The sequence below is a fragment of the Rousettus aegyptiacus genome, unplaced genomic scaffold, assembly GCF_014176215.1.
Source record: "Rousettus aegyptiacus isolate mRouAeg1 unplaced genomic scaffold, mRouAeg1.p scaffold_m13_p_6, whole genome shotgun sequence".
Lineage (NCBI taxonomy): Eukaryota > Metazoa > Chordata > Mammalia > Chiroptera > Pteropodidae > Rousettus > Rousettus aegyptiacus.
Genome location: NW_023416309.1, coordinates 79,134,763 through 79,151,875, shown reverse-complemented (window position 1 = coordinate 79,151,875; position 17,113 = coordinate 79,134,763). Strand labels below are relative to the sequence as shown.

General features: G+C 38.3%; 1 protein-coding gene across 1 annotated transcript; it reads right to left on the bottom strand.

Annotated features, from left to right (window-relative positions):
• Nucleotides 1–1,338: 1,338 nt before the first annotated feature.
• TMIGD1 (transmembrane and immunoglobulin domain containing 1) lies at nt 1,339–10,046 on the bottom strand. The gene is made up of 5 exons (XM_016138753.2): nt 9,965–10,046; nt 8,069–8,347; nt 4,785–5,063; nt 2,341–2,444; nt 1,339–1,403 (listed from the first exon to the last, which is right to left on the bottom strand). The coding sequence occupies exons 1-5, from the start codon at nt 10,044–10,046 to the stop codon at nt 1,359–1,361; spliced, it is 789 nt and encodes a 262-aa protein (XP_015994239.2). The 3' UTR covers nt 1,339–1,358.
• Between the last annotated feature and the right edge of the window lie 7,067 nt (nt 10,047–17,113).

Sequence of the window (17,113 nt, the reverse complement as noted above, 5' to 3'; positions counted from 1 at the left end):
GAAGCAGAGACTATTATGGGGGAAAAAATGAAGACAGAATGGAAGCAGAGAAAGTCGGCGATAAATTATAAAAGACCTACAAGGTATATGAGGGATATGAGAAGAGCACGGGCTGACTCATAATTGATATAGCTAGATCTCTACAGATAACTATGCAAAAAGAGGCAAGGGACACTTGTAAATAAACATGCTGACTAGTCCCTGTCCCCTGCTGTTCTCATCTTCATCACTACATAAAGCTCACAAAGTTTGTGACTGTCAACCACGAAAAATAAGGACATATGCTAAATTTTTAATATTAAATTTCTTCCATTTAAGGGTGTATTTTACATTCTGAGATTATATCCCTATTTTTTTTTAATCCTAAAACATTTCTTTTCTAAAACAACAGTGACGGTAGATGATAATTGATGTTTTTTACATGTTCCCTTAGCCACTTAAAAATTTATCACTCTCCGTTGCTCCCTCCCCCAAATTTTTTGTGTGTTGCACTGATTTGTTCATCTCCCACCTAGAAAAATATATTCTAAATGGTAATGATTACCTACCTTTTTGGAATGAATCTCAAATAACATACCCTTCGAGAAGAAGACTTAATAAAATCTTTTCATTCTTAATAGCTTTCTCCCTAAAACTGTTCTGAAAGTATATTAAATTAGTCATAACAACTACTGTTAAGTACTTAATGAAACACTTCATAATCTCTGACAATTTGACAGAAGTGAATTTAATAATAGCAATAAATACAGATGGGACTACATAAATCGAGGAGGTTCTGATACATAATTCTTGCTGTATTAGATGCCATTTTAGCGTCCTCATCTGAAACCAACCAAGAAATTAATTATAATGATCATCATAGCAATAAAGAAATTAAAAATAAAATTCATACTCCTGGAAAGAATGCCTGTGTTCTTTTTACCCACTGCCCACTTCACATGTGCCAGAGCCAATAGACCAAAGGCAGCTCCAAAGAGAAGGCGGGATTTAGGTTGAGGAATGTGGCTTCTGACCTTGCTGTGAAGGAGAATGCAGCAGTAGCTTCCCTCGGGGTAGCTATATTTATATTATAGAGCAATAAAATGCAGTTGCACAAGCATGACCCCAAAATTGCTTAAAGAGAAAGTAGGCTTAAGACCAAAGGTATTCTCAGTTCTAGAAAACCTTTCGATCTGCCTCACCTGTCTTCCTCTAAAGTGGAGTCAGATTCTCTTACACTACTCCATTCTCCTCTGAACCCCTTCACCTTCCAGCACCTCCCATCTCAGGAGGAATTTGCCCGGGATGGGCTTTATGATGCACACCACTGCTACCCATCTGCTTATGACAGATCATTGGCCCCAGCCCAGAGTACTTACTTACAAAGCGGTTTCTCTTTGAGGATCTTGACCCTTTATGCAGAGCTAAAGGCAAACACAACAAGGACAATAAATTTGCTTGCTTTCTAAGTCCCATGGCTAAACACTTTGAATGCATCAAGGTGGCTCAAGGGACAGGAAACACAAATGACTGTTAATCTCCTAACTAGAAAGATACATACCGATACACAGGTGGCTGTAACAGCCACCTCTACACTCCAGGTCTTACTTCTCTGGCCACATTAATCATTTTTATTGAACATAGAGAAGATGTAACTCTTAAATCAAAATGCTTCCAGGATTCTTAAGGAAAAATTTGCTTTGGGTTGGAACAAGGAATGGGTGGATTTCTTATTGGGAGACATGTTGTCCTGAATAACACCCGGTAACCATGTTTCATGGAGAATGCCTTTTGCTGGATAATGAACTCAGCCTCGGCCACACTGTCCTTTCTGCCATATTTGACTCCCTTTGGCACTGGATTAACTGGTGGAGTCAAATACCTGGCATTAACCTATGCATGCATGCATGCACTCTACATCATGCTAACCAACAAGGTTAACTATTCAACAATTCAAACTCTAGCCCACCACAGCCAGGGCTTATGGTTGTACTCAAGAGGTGAGTGGCAAGTGCCACTCCAGAGCAGATGCTCCTTTCTATATTTATTTATTATACCAAAGGCACCATAGCAACAATAAAGAGAAAACAAAAGGTAGAAAAATCAGCTCCAAATCTGCTACCCCTAACACCACAGCGATTTTCCTACAGGGCTCGTCCATATGCACTTCTATTCTTCATAAATCTGTATTCCTAATATATATACAATTTTTTCATTCCCTGAGCAACTTCCATGTTAGACCTCATTGTAAAGAGACCAAGTTGTCCAAGTATGGCTCCTAACTCTAGTCACTTATATAGCTAGTTCTCTACCTTTATTGAGATAACTTTTAACCTAAAATAGCTTAGAATACTTAAATACCTTTATTATTTTGTTTCTTCTAGCAATCAGTCCAAAGCACAGTGTCAGAAAGACCACAACACTTGCAGCAATAATGGGTTCTACTGGTACAGTCACAGCTCTGTCTGTTGAAAATGCAAACACAGGGAATGAGAACTCACATTGATATGCTTCTAATTTATATACTTCTAATATGTCCCAGCCATGCTGCCTTGCACTTTACATGTATCGTTCTCTTAATTAAATCCTCCCAACAACCCCAAAGTTAAGTATTATTATTCCCAATTTTACAGGCGGGGAACCAGGGACTTTAAGAAGTTAGTTTACTTTTCCAAAGTCACAGAACTAATAACTGGTAGAGACAGCTCATGAATCCATTCCTTTGTGGACGGTTAATTTATGGTAGTATGACTAACTTTCCCAAACAGGAAGTCAGACCTTTTGTGCTTCCTTCATTCATAATTTTTGCCATGGAGAAAGCAGAAGTTGGCCAACGTCAATGGCTTTTCCTGCCTTTTGAAAATCCCAAAAGATATTGGGAGGTATCTCAGAAGGAGAAAGAGAGAAAGAAAAGCTTTAAGAGCAAGAAGAGAAAAGGTAAAAAGCCTGCTGGACTAAGGGGACAGAGGTCTGTGGCCCCCAGGAGCAGTGAGGACCCTTGTAGCTGTACTGTGATAGTGCCCCAAGAAGGTGACAATGAAGCTACATGAGACAGCTTTCACTTCATAAACAAGATTAAATAAATTGCCTGACCCAGTGGCTCACTTTGGATTCCAAATTTCTGTTGAAAGCGACTTTAGCAAGTGTAACAGCATCTCTCCCCTTGCCCTGTTTTACTCTCTTATTTGTAACCAGACCTGGTATGTTTTTTCTCCCCATATTCATTATGGTACAATAATCCCAACACGTAGGTTAAAATCTTATGATGAAGAAAAGATCTGTAAAAATAAATAAATAAATAAATAAATAAAATTTAAAAAGTAAAATAAAAGGTCTATGATGCTATTTCCAGCTTTGCATGACCTAAGTTAGAAACTACTCTGTGGAATTGTAAAGCTGAGAGAGGCTCACAATAAACTTGGCATTTAGCCTGACTACCAGCAGCAGAGTGCTGATATTGCAAAGGCAGCCAACAACCTGGAAAGTAGTAAAGCAGGAAGAAATAAGAAAAACAAGCTCATTTGGAAGAGCTCCACTCCAAACAGGATTCCGTCCCTCTGAGGCCAATTTGTCAAGCTGGCATCCTGCTTGCCACACAAGCTGTATATTTGTTATGTGACATGGAGTAATCACGATTCCTTCTTAACCAAGAGAGACGGTATAATTCCTTAGTCTCTGTGCGGTCTTTAAAACCAGTTAGAATGGCATGGCCTGAGGCCACCACTAACCAGGCTTTTGTGGTCTTGGGGGAGGTGAATAGCCACAGGCTTCAATATGGTGCTATTCCACTGATTCTAACCCATGAATACTTAGGTCATTTGTGGGTTTGGTTTTTCAAGCAAGTAGCTTCTTGGTATACTGTCTGTCGCTGCTCTGCAGGACAAACAACTAAACACACCAGTAATCACAGTGATGGCATTCAACCAGCAGCAGGTTTTTTCTTCCCAGCAGCCACTCTATTGGTGTCCTAGACCCCCGTGAAGAAGAGGAAATAGAAGTCCTATGGTCACATCAGTCTAACACTTCTGGCAAGTGTTCAGTTAGTTTCTTGGGAACTGGCAAGAAAGGCAATAAGTGGGCACAGGGAGGCAAATGACAAAGTAAATAATGTTCTAACAAGATATGGGAGCCTCACCTTGTTTGGTTGCTCCTAGTATACTGTCCCTAGACCAGGAAATATGTGCATGAGCATTTTCTGCATCTGTTACACCAAGTATCTTGCCTCTCTTTTTGTACGAAAAAGGAATGTGAGGAGAGAAAAACAGTTGGAGTTCATTTGTTCCCTGTATTGCAGGGCTATAGACCTTGGTAGATGAAACATGAAGCCAAAATAAAGAACTTTTATCTCCATTTCCTCCTACCCCCTCTTCTGATTAGCCTATAGGTTTCAATTTCAGAGTTAGGAGTGGTTTTAGAGATCCATTTTCTTATCTAGTCAGTATCTTTTTTTTCTCTACGTGTTGGTCATTAGGCTGTGAACTTGAAAGTCCAGTTCTTACAAACCTTGTTGCCCAAAATTCATGGAAATACTCCTACATAACAGCTGACAAGAATCGTTGTCTCCACATGGTTCTAGAAAAGGACTTTTGTTCAAAAAGCAGTGTTCTATATAGAATGGGCATATTTTTCCTAAAAGGAAGTACTACAATTCTTAGTGGAAAACTTCTTGGATGGGGACAATTCTTCAAAGGAAATCCTAGCTGCTAATCACAACTTTAATAATCATTTGTTGTCATGAAAAATATTTACTGAGCATTTGATCTTAGTTTTGCATTGTGCTGGATATTATTTTAAAAAAGAGTTACCTTTGACACAGAGGTGAAAGTCCAATGTCTCTATTTTCAGAGATGAATTTGCAAAACAGCTGTAGGTTCCATTGTCAGATTTCTTGACTTTGGTGATTGACAGTTGAAAAGACTCACTTGTCTGTTGGACTTGGTGATGATTTTTCTCTAAATTCAGGATGCTACTGTCTTTGTACCACATCATTTGAGCCTGAGGGTTGGATTTCACATTGCAAACCAACTTCACATCACTGTCTTCCTCAACTGTTTGGAACTGATCTCCACTTAGGAGAGGAGGAACTGCAAGACTCAAGCATTTAGGTTTCATTAGCAGATAAACAATAGTTTACTGTCAATGTTCAAGATTTTTCTTCAGTCTATTTCATGTACTTATTGATTCATTTGATGAAAATTTATTTAATACTTATTTATTGTATGCCAAGCACTGGGCTAGGAACTGAGGATATAATGATAAAAAAAAAAAAATACATTGGTTCCAAACCTCATAGAACTTTTAATGTGGTGGGGAAGACAAACGGTGAAACAAATATATATAATAATGACCCTGTGCCAAGTAGACAATTTGTTACATTCCTCAAGAGTATAAGCCTTCAGTATTTGCTCTCTGAGAGTTAATAAACCAATTTGTGCTAATGTTGGATAATATTAAGAAAGCAGGTATTGCAGTTACCCCTAATTCCATCTACATCACTTACTATGACCTCGAGAAAGTTACTTAACTGTTAAGTAACTACTCAGTTTCCTCATCTAAAAAATGGGATAATAGCTACCTCATGGTTTGCAGTGACGATTAAATGAGATAATGCCTATAAAGAATTTACCACAGTGCTAGTTAGTAAGTACTATTATTATCTTGGTGCTGCTGGTGGTGATGGTTTCAGGTGATGGTTTCGGGGGGGGTCTCACATCCTCTATTTTCTCATTTATCAAACCACATTTGCCCCAGCCACATATTTACCAATACATATTTGCATTTCCTCAGGGATCCTCTAGAAAGAACGTCCTCCTTCCAGAAGGTGTTCCAATTGTAACAACATTGGCATTTTGGAAGGTGAGCGTGGCCTTCTGAGTCCCTCTCATCCCTCTGCATGAGCAATTCTCTACTCCTGCCATGATAAGGGCAGTTGTAGACCCATAGATAGTCAAACACATTTACCTTCGCAAATAATTCCAACCCACATACCTAACATCTAGGGGGAGAAATGGCTGAGCTGATTCTCCTTTCTTTTTTACGCCCTTTGCATTTTCTGGCCAAGGTACAAAAGTGTAATAAAATGCTTGAAAAGTGGGCAGTAGGAAAGAGATGAAGGCAGAGAAGGAGGAAGAAAGGAGCTTGTATAATCTGCACACTGAATAATTAGACCCTGTGTAGGCTGTGCTATTAATAACTCTCCCAGAAGAATGACATTTTGTTGCTCTTTGGAATGAGCTTGAATTCCATATCCATATCCAAGGATGTTATATGATATTCGGATATGTAAGAAATTGCTAGAATAGAGAACATCATTGCCAAATATACCATTTCCAACCAGTTCCACAGATCCTATTAGTTGTTCATTTCTATTTAACTTTTTAAAATTAATTTTTATGCATCTTAGCTATACATAAGTATTCACTTTTTAAAAACTAGTCCATTTCAGATATAGTTAAGGTCCTCCTTGACTCCATCTCATCATTTCCTGATCCTCTCCCAGAGATACCCACTGCTATGAGTTTGATGTAAACCCTTGCAGATCTTTTTTTAAATTAGTTTTTTATACATATAAGGTACTCCTAGGAAATGTATTGTATTGTTTTAGGAGGGTGAGAAGGATTTACATAAAAGACTTCATTCTCTCAATTACTTGCATGTTTTTGAGATATATCCACATTGAATCACAGAGACCTAGTCCATTGCTTTTAAAGTGCTATAGTATATGACTCTTAATCATTTTATTTTGATGGACATTAGGTTTTTTCATTTTTTAAATATTTTTAAATGATTCAATAAACATTCCTTGTATATGTTTCTTCAGGCACATGTGCATGTGTTTCTCCAAGGTTAACATCTAGAAGCAGAAATGCTGAGTCATAGGGCAGGCAAACTTTAAGTTTTGATAGATATTGCAAAAGAGGTAATCTCAATTTATACATATGAAAGACCTGTTTCTGTACACACTCCCCTAAATAGTGTATTACTAACTGCTATTCATAACAATAATAATACTTTCTCAGGATTGTTCGTGCTATTCTTGTCACTTTTTATGTGCTCATTTTGATTTATTGATTAATGTGTTTGTGTCAGTTATTGACACTGTGAGTCACAGACCAGTTGTTTTTTATATGTGCTTAGCAGCAACAGAATTTGGGAGGTTGTTATAAAGATGATTTTAAATGTAGATTCAGGCTAGAAAAATGAAAATCCTTTTTTAAAGACACCAAATCATATTATTGGCATTTCTGCCATGTCTCTCTTACAAAGATATAATGGGAAAAACAGTAGGTTAGGAGCCTAGGTATTTGTGTTTTGTTCCCAACTCCAGCTGTGATAATTCAGGCCCAGCCTGAGCCTTAGTTTCTTCATCTATCATTTTATAGGGATTACAAGACATCCAAGGTCCACTGATAGTCTTGTGTTCTATCAAAGCAGGCAGGAAGAAGCTTGCTAAAAATCACATTTTATTAATTTATAGAAAGTGAAAAACAAAGTTTCTTTGCCCAGAAACAAGCAAATGAGTCACTCTGGAAATGCGAGCTGCAGGATGGCAGTATTTTCCAGAGCTGGATTTCTCCACATTTTCTTCATCCTGAGTTTAAATCTCAGGAGCAATGGCATCAATTTTTCACAGAAAAATTTGCTAAACTTGAGTCCAGAGCTCTTTTTACCAATCATACCATATTACCACCTTATCCCACATCAATCACCCTTAGGATGCCATCCACACTACCCCATATAGTGCCACCAATGGATTACTAATTTCTAGAACCCAACCATCAAAGAGTTTCATCTTTTGGGGTTTTAAACATGAACAGCCAGTACATTTATAAAAAGATGAACACTGTCATTCTTAATTTAGAAAAATAAAAATAAATATCTTCTCAGGCTGGCAAATTTTAAATTCAGTGATCATGAGGGTGTAGGGAAATAGGCACACTCACACTTTGTTATGGGAACATAAATAAGGCAATTTGGCAATATCAAGCAAAAGTTAAAATGCATACACTCTTTAGACCCAGATTTCAACTACCACTTTATGTAGTGCAGACAACACAGACTGACTAGCAGTTTCTTTCCCCTTACTCACAAATGACATTCAGCACCACTGAGATGGACACCGACTGATCCCTCCGCAGCTTGCAGGTAAAGGTGACTCCATTGTCGTTTTCGCTGATGCAAGAGACACAGATAGAGCTGGAATTGATTTTGTTTCCAGATTTCAAATCCACTGTCCCTTCTTCTCGGTACCAGAGAAGTCCTTCCTCTCCAGTGTGGTTTTGAACAGCACAGTTCAGAGATTCTTGGAAGCCACGCTGAGTATTCAGAATGTAGTTCTCAGTCTTACCATTCACAGTTAAAACAGAACCTGGGAGTGCAGGAAGAAACTATTAAGATAGAGAGAACAATCTCAATGGCCATAAACAGATTATGTTACATCAGTACAATGGAATACTCTGCAACAATTAAAAACAGTCATAGTGATCTGTATGATTTTACAAGGAAAAAAGATCCATAATGTGTTATTGACTGAAAAAAAGGAAAAGGTTAAAATGATGGTTACCAAATTTGTCGCACATTGGAATTACCTGGGGAATCTTAAAAAACTTACTGATGCCATGTCCCCACCCCCAGACATTCTTGTTTATTGGTATGAGTGCAACCTGGGTATTGGGTTTTTTAAAAGCCCCCCACCAATTCTAATGTGCAGCAAAGTTTGAGAACCACTGGGCTATAAAACAGTATGTACAGAACTACTCCATTCACACACACACACACACACACACACACACACATACACATTTATGAGAAAAGTGAAAGTGTTGGGAAAAATTCTATCTATATATAGAATAAGATTGATAAAAATAGAGAAAACAGTAGAGAAATACTTACCAGACTTGTTTACCCCAAGGGGGTGGAAGTAGCAAAGTAAGAGCATGGGAGTAGGGAAATACAAAGGAAAAAGGACTAAAGCAAAATGGAAAAATATTTAAGATGTAACATTAGGTAAATAAGTGGAATGTAAACCGCATCTCTAATATTACTGTAAATATATCAACATCGAATATGCATATGGGTAAACAATTCTGATTAGATGATAGGATTTGGTCTTGCATTTCTGATGTTTTAATATTGTTTTGGCAGTGTAGTAAAATAAAAAGATGTTTAAACAGCTGTGGTTTGCGGGGTAGACAAGTTGTTGTGGGGTGGATTATCAGGATATATATTAGTTTATTTTCAGCTCTGATTTTTAGAAATCCATTCATTATATAGTAACATACTTGAATTTCAGTTTTTACTTTCCTGTTTCAGAAGCAAGCAGCAAAAGCTAAAAATTACCTTAGCTGCCAAAAACTTGCCCCCTACATCATATTGGTTAATATATTCTGTAAACATGTTAGTTTTTCCTTTAAAAAGCATAAACTACTAAAGGAAATAATGAGATGGCTGCTTTGTATATATTTTTTTTATCTGAAAGAATATACACCGAAACATTGAGTGGTTTATTTTTGGATAATGGGATTTAGAGAGATTTTTAATTTTCTTTGTTCTTTCACATATTTCCTAATTTATTTTACAACGACTATGTATTACTTTTGAAGTCTGGGGCCAGGAAAAGCTACTTCCAGATTGGGGTGGGGAGCAAGTGCACGAAAGATTTTTGTGGAAGTGATATGTTCAAATAAACAGCAGAAGATTATTTTGGATATGATTAGTAATTAAATGCATTAAAAAGTAGGAAAATTCTAACTGTGGCTCTGGAGAGACTAGAATACAGAATACTTCACCCTGCTTATAATATCAGAACCATAAAAATATTTTTCCATTTAATTTTTTATTATGTTTTTTGACTCCTGTACTCTGAGCTATACTAACTATGTAGTCATTTCAATTTGGTTATGGATATTCCCAATGCCCACTCATCATTTTTTTAATCTGAAATTTTTATTTATTTAAAAACAGGCTAATAAGAATACAAACTTACAGGTCATCTCGTGAGGCAGAAATAAAATCACTAAGAGAAGATAGCTGTGCATTCGCATTAGTCCACTGCTCTTCCATGCCATCTTTAATGAATTTGAGCCAGATCTGTTGGGGAGAAGAGTGCAGTTTTTTCTGTACTTTAGTCTACACTGGGTTTATGAACCTTCTTCTTGTCTATTATGCACCTACAGTGAAGTCCCAGATTAGTTATCCCAATTATAATGGTATTTTTTCTCGTTTTTAAACAATCCTGTTCTGACTACTTCAATTCGAAGTACTTTTAGTATTAAGATATGAAGACAACAAAAAAGAAAAACACAAGGAAATAAGTCACAAGATATAGGGAAGCTTAGGGCAGCTCTGGGGAAGGTAAACCAGACTTCCCTAGAGAAATCGAGACTGTCTGTCATTTTATCAGAAAGAGAAATGAAACTTGCTTCATTCTCAGATAGTTCCCACTGGACAAAGTGAAACTTGTTTTGAAAGCCTCTCTTGGGTCATTTTTGCAAAGTCTACTAACAAGAGTTTTTGAGACCATTCCAAATCCTGTAGGTTCAATGCTTTGTACCCTAGGAAAGACTCAATCGCGACATGGCTTCTAATCTTAAACATGTTAATGGTTTCCGCCATCCTTCCAAAACTGTCCTCCTCATAAAACTCCTTCCCCTTAACCTAGTATGGATTGAAAATAATAAGTAATGAAGGCCTCTTTTCTCCCTTCTTCTGCACCTTGGCTGCTGAAATCCCTCTCCCTAAAATATTCTCCATTTCCATCTAGGAAAAATGTGTATTTATTATTTTCTTTGGTCTACGACCATGCCACCCGAACGTGCCTGATTTCAGAAGCTAAGCAGGGTCGGGCCTGGTTAGTACTTCGATGAGAGGTCACCTAGGAATACCAGGTGCTGTAGGCGTTAAAAAAAAAAAAAAGTCATATCATTTTCTTTCAAGAGTATCACTGTAAATATAGCCATACAACAGACACTGTGCTAAACACTTTACATACATTCTTCAAATCTCAATTAAGCCCCTAATGACCTCCATGAGGTCGTTTCTAAAGGTTTGGAGAAATTATATAATTTGCTCAAGATCCCAAAGACAGTAAATGTCAGGGCTAAAATTTGAACACGGGACTTTCAAGACCATGTTTTTTTACCATCCTACTGCCTAGATTAATATTCTCTTCCTTTAAGAAACTGCCATTAATCCCTTTCAGTCCCTGGCCACTCCACGGACCTTAGCAACTTGGAGTTTTATATTAACTTTCAAGAGCTGGAACGTACCTATGACTTTTTTGGGCCTGCTCTGTTTCTCCCCATCCCAGGCCTGTCCTGACAGGAACAGGTATCATTCCTGCCAGGCTCACCCTTTCTGGCCGGCAAGCCTGCGTTAATCTTTCAATAAGATGTATTTAGTAATAATATTGATTCTTATATAATTTTAAAATTTTGCAAAAAGATTGCTATCCCAGCTTTGTAACAGTGATGATTTCAGAATTTGATTATTAATAGAGTTTTTTCAAGCACTGTCCCCTTTAGGTTCTCAATAAAAACTGAAAGTATGGATTTCTTGGCAGGGCTCTTGTGAACCTGTTAAGGAGGAATATTGATGTCTACCTTTCGCTTCCACCCCACCAAGACTGCAACTTTTCAAAATGAATTTCCCTCACTTGATTTCTTTTTAATTTTCATGACTCTTTATTTTCTATACAAGACAAAGTCTGACCACTTACCCGACGAACTCTGAAAAGCCAACTTCCTCCGTCAATCGTTCCTCTGTCTGAGAACCCTTTCCTTGTTGCCATCTTTATAATACTTGAATTTGAACACTTTATGACAGTAGGTCGTGTCAATAATTAAAGTGGGTTCAAAGTCTGTTTCTCTTTATGGATTCTTAAAGATGACAATAATTGGGAGATATTTTCTTAAGATCTAAGTGTTTATGTGTACCTAAGTTACTAGGTGGGGCCAGATATTACTAACAGGAATGTAATTTTTCAAGAAAGCCTGATTTTACACAAAAATTTGTAGCTCATCTCACTGAGTATTGTCATGCTCAAATTAGATGACTGTGCTTTGGTAATCTGTCTGCCTGAGAATTGTGATGAAGGCAAGTCTGAGGAGAGGTTTGATTTTCACAGCAGCCAAAACAATAGTGCTGGAAAAGTATCACTTAATACTAGTAATCCAAACCCATTGTGTAAGCTGTACCAAACTAGCCATGGATGGGGAAAGTTTTATTCCTTTGAGACTCTCACCTGATTGGAGAATCCTTGCTTTACACTTATAAGAACTGGCAATTAAGGGTAAAAGATACATATGTTTTTGGTGTTATTACAATGTGAGTTTTATCTGACATGTACTATTGTTCCCATTTATATGAGAATAGAATATATAGTATTTGTGGTTATCCGCATACTTTAGCATATTGGTTAACCACACCAGGGATCTGCCTCTTACTAGCTGTGTGACTTCAAAAAGTTATTTAACTCTATGTGCCTCAGGTTCTTCATCAATACAATGGGGAAAATAATAATGCCCTCCCTACGAAGTTAGTGTGAGGATTAAACGAAATAAAGCATGTGAAGCGACCGCACAGTAAGCTCTTAATAAGCAGTAGCTATTATATTTTTAACATAGGCTTGGCGGGGCATAATAAATAAGTATGGACCTCTCTATAGCATTGTTCCAGTAGGAACCGTAACTAAGAGCAGTTCCTGCTGGCTGGGCTTCAAGAGCCATCTAAGCAGGTTTTGAGTTTGCTTCTCTATGGTTCTAAGAGCAGGATATTAAACTTTTATCATTTAAAAATGAATTTAGCAATGAATTGATGACTTGGTTCTAGGTCCCTCCAAAACAGATCCTAAGACAAAGCTTTGGCTGTGAGTATTTATTTAAAGCTGATCTCAGGAAGCATAGTAAGGAAGTGAGAAGAGGAAGGGAGGAAAACCAACAAAGGGTGTGTCAATAAACAGATTACTGCTGTAGGCAACGGTCACTGTGAGCCCTTTGACAAGTTCTGTGGAACATACCGGAACATACCGCAGAATCAGCTCATGAGGGGGAAGGAAGCTCCGGTATTTATCCACCCATTTATCTCCATCATTGATCGAAGAACACTCTTGGAGCGTTGACTCCTCAGCACTTTCAGCCTGCCCCACGAGGGCAGAGTGCACTCCCTCTGTCCAGCAATAAATGCTTAAGCAAAGACACTTAGGAATTCACCTGCTATATATAGGAACTATTTACAGGTGATCTTTAGGTCAGCCAAAGGGATGTGGGTAGGGCACCAACATCAACTTCTATAGCTGGATATTAAATGATTTCAGGAAATAATGGCTAATTATTTTTATGTGTGATAATGCTATTGCAGTTATATAGGAAAATGTTCTTAGGAGATGCCCGCTGAAATATATATGGATTAAGTGTTATGATGATTGCAAGTGGCAAGTGATTCAGCAAAAATAAATATATACATACACAAAGCAAATATAGTAAAAATTAACACTTAATCGAGAATCTAGATAGGGTTAAATGAATGTTTATTATACCATTCTTTACACTTTTCTGTATATTTGACATTTTCATAATTAAAATGTTAGGAGAAAATATTTAGGTTTTTATTGTGTATCCTCTATGTGCTAAGTACTCTTAGCACAAGGGATGCCAGCGCCATCCAAGCCAATATGGTGTCTTTATCATGAATTAATAAACTACTTGGCTTCTCAAATCACTCTACTGCCATCTGTGGAAAATTGTTTTATGCAAATCTGTATCGTCTACAAGATGAATAGTACTCCCCGAATCCCATAACATTAAGTGGGTACCCTGGGGGATACAAAGGTGAGCAAAACAAAGCTCTTGGTCTTCAAGGGCTTTACATTCTAGAGGAGAAAGTTAATGATGGTCAAGAGCCAGGTCAGAGTTTAATCAGTGCTGGAGAGGGATTTCAGAATTTAAAAATGGTATCATGGTGCCTCTTCTGGAGAGTCAAAGAAATGACAAGTCCACGGTAATATAAGTTGCCCCTGGAACATTTTTTCCTGGACTTAATAAATAGGGGAAACCATTTCGTCAGAAGTAGTGAAGCCTAGTAGTTAACCATTAAACCTAAGTAGGTTGGTTGTTTGAAGTATTAATAGAGTCTAATACTACACAGCTTCCACAAGTAACTCAAGTGCAGAGGGAGAGAAAGAATGCAGCCTTGAATCTGGAAATTCCTGGGAGTAGAAACCAATCCGTTCCACATCAGGCTCATGCACTTCTGGACAGAGAAGGGGGTCCAAGAAGTGGCAGCCAAGGCCTTCTGATTTAGGTAAGAATAAGAAGTACCTGAGGAGTCTCCAGGCACCTTTCCTTCACTGGTTCTGATGAGATTTAGGAATCTCATCTTTAACAACCAAATTAGATGACTGTGCTTTGGTAATCTGTCTGCCTGAGAATTGTAACGAAGGCAAGTTTCTCATGATTTTGAGAAATACAAGCTATGAAACTAAGCATTGATGAGGGTAACAAAGGTAGAAGCCCTTCAAGTAAGGGGAAGTACCTAGCACAGTCCTCAGTGCATGGTGGGTACTCAAGAAATAGCAGAAGGAAGGGAGGCAGGAAGGAAGGAAGGAAAGACAAAGGAAGGATGGGAGGGAGAGACAGGAAGCATGCTAACTCAGAGATAAATTAAAGGTGCAAGTTGGGTGCTCTGTCCTAGAAGAGAATGTATACACAGGGCTGCTCTATGAGAGACTGATTCTGCAGGGACAGAACTCATAGTACTTCTTATTGTATTGTAGTGAAAAAAAGCAACCATAATGTAGGAAAGGCCTAAAGAGCAGCACAGCTACTGCTGACCAATGTCATCTCCAAAGGCCTTCACATCTACTGTCACCAACCTTGATGTGACAGAGGCAGCAGCTTGGCAAATGGCTAGAAGGTCATAGGCCAGCAAGGTCATCTAGCGAGGTCACTGGAAATGAAATTGAGGGTTTTAAAGTGATAGAAAAGCTAGAAATCTGGCAGTCACAGCCTAGCAATGATGGAGTGTTTCTTGAGCAATGCAGGGACCCAGCATGGTGACTTTTCTATCCAGAATCCCACATAGTGTTCGCTAAATGGCTTATAATCGATCATGAGACTTCGCAATTTCCAGCTTAAACATTGATTAATGATCCTCTAACTTCTCATCCTCCATTAGGATTTCAAAAATCATCACCAAAAATCTTAGACCCTAAATCAAGACCTGAAAGCCTCCTGTCTAGGATTGCCAAATTTAGCAAATAAAAATACAGAATACCCTATTAAATTTGAATTTCCTGGAAACAATGAATACTTTTTTAGTATAAGCATGTCCTGTGCATCAGTTATCCATTAAGCCACAAGAAAGCCAACATTTGAGATATACTTAATGCTAAAAAAAAAAAATCATTGTTTATCTGAAATTCAGATTTAACTAGGTGTTCTGTCTTTTATCTGGCAGTTCTACATCTGTCTAATCCTCCACTTTTTTTGTAATAGGCGAGGAAATGAAGTTAAGAGAGGTTAAAGGGACTTGTCCAAAGTTGTGCAGGGATTAGAATCCATTCAAGATTCCTGGCTGCCACACCACATCCTTTTCCAAATGCCTTACTTCAGAGTTTCTGAACTTGGCTTCTTGGACCACTGTGGATGGGCTTTTTAATGTCAGTGAAATGTCTGAATTGCAGGCAAACATTTGTGTGTGTCCGTGTGTGTATGTGTATACATCCACATGGGTATTTTTCTAGGAAGAGTCTCTGATGTTTTAATTAGCTTCTCAAAGGACTCATGATTTTTTTTAAAGATTAAAATCCACTCTTTTGTAGTATAATACTCTGCTTTCAAAATGCAGAACATCTATTACTTTGGGCTGAGGTCACATTTCTATTTCTATGAATAAATTTTGTCTGTGCGTAAACAGAAAAATATTCACGACATTCTCTACACAACACTCAGCAAAAGCGATTCTACCCTCCACAACCTAGCTGTACCTAAACCAAAAGTTCCTCAACCTCTTGGAATTGACACCCTAGAAATGACATGCTAGAATACCTTTAAGAGAATAGGTAGAAGTGATGTGACCTTTGAGATTGACCACTAGAGGTCCCTTCTCATCCACAGTGATTCTGGAGTTAGGCTTTGCTTGGGTTAGAGAAGATACTTCCTTGGACCAATGGGACTGGTCTCTGCCTGTTACAGGTGTCACTGGTGTATTTTGTACCAAGCAGTGAGGAGTAGCCGTGTGATACACAGGAGTGATGCTGAATAAAATGGCTTCCTCAGAAGTGCTGGGGTAATATCTTCCAGTATCAGGCTCCTAGGCAGAGTTTTTAAGGAGGAGCGGGGTGTTGGAGTTTCCTCCTCAACCGAGAGGAAAAATACAGGACATTCCACCAGTCACCAATGGCAGGCAAACATCTATTTCCTTCTGAGTGTAGTCTGACTCCAGGGGTGTATTTACTAGAAGTTAATGAAGCTTCCGCTCAAGATCCTGATTTCACAGGACCCTTCTAAAGGCCCTGACCTTAGTAGCTTTATATTTGTAATTTTGTATTTTTTTCCTTAAAGAAGGCCCCCCAAAGTATACAAACATCAGGCCCCTTAGGGCCTGGATCTAGCCCTGTCTGGCTCAGGATACAGGATTTCAGAGAGGAAAGAGGTGGGGGAATTTTCAAAGGGAAGCCCCCGCTGACCCTAATTGGAAACTAAAGAGAGCCCGTTTTCTGTGAGACGAGGAGGAGATTCATAGATGTGCCAAAGAACTAGGCAGCCACTTAATTTCCAAAGAGCCATAACTGTGGGGGCACCAAAAGCAAAGGAGCACCCTCTTGCCTGCTGGTAGCTTTCTTTGGCCAGCAGAAACTTGCTAAATCTTTAGGGGCAGTGTGGGTCACTGATAGGCCAGCAGCTTCCTGTTGGCTGCTTTCTGAATAAACAAATGGTCTTGCCAAACATTGTGTAGATTTTGAAGGAAAAAAACCATTCCAGTTCTAGAATTCCTATGGGCTGTGATGAGTCATGACCTTTTCAAAGGACTAAAAAATTAATCAGTGTTGAGTGAACAATTCCGTTTGAGAGGTATGGATAGATTGTGGAATAAAAGCTAAAGCAATATCCACAACTTTAGGAGCTGGGAGATTTTT

Coding starts and splice junctions, on each gene's coding strand:
- TMIGD1 (XM_016138753.2), bottom strand. CDS start 10,046: ATGGCATGGAAGAGCAGTGGACTAATGCGAATGCACAGCTATCTTCTC. Junction 8,348..9,964: donor TCTGCCTCACGAGATGACCT/GTAAGTTTGTAT, acceptor CTGCACTCCCAG/GTTCTGTTTTAACTGTGAAT. Junction 1,404..2,340: donor GAAGAAACAAAATAATAAAG/GTATTTAAGTAT, acceptor GTTTGCCTTTAG/CTCTGCATAAAGGGTCAAGA.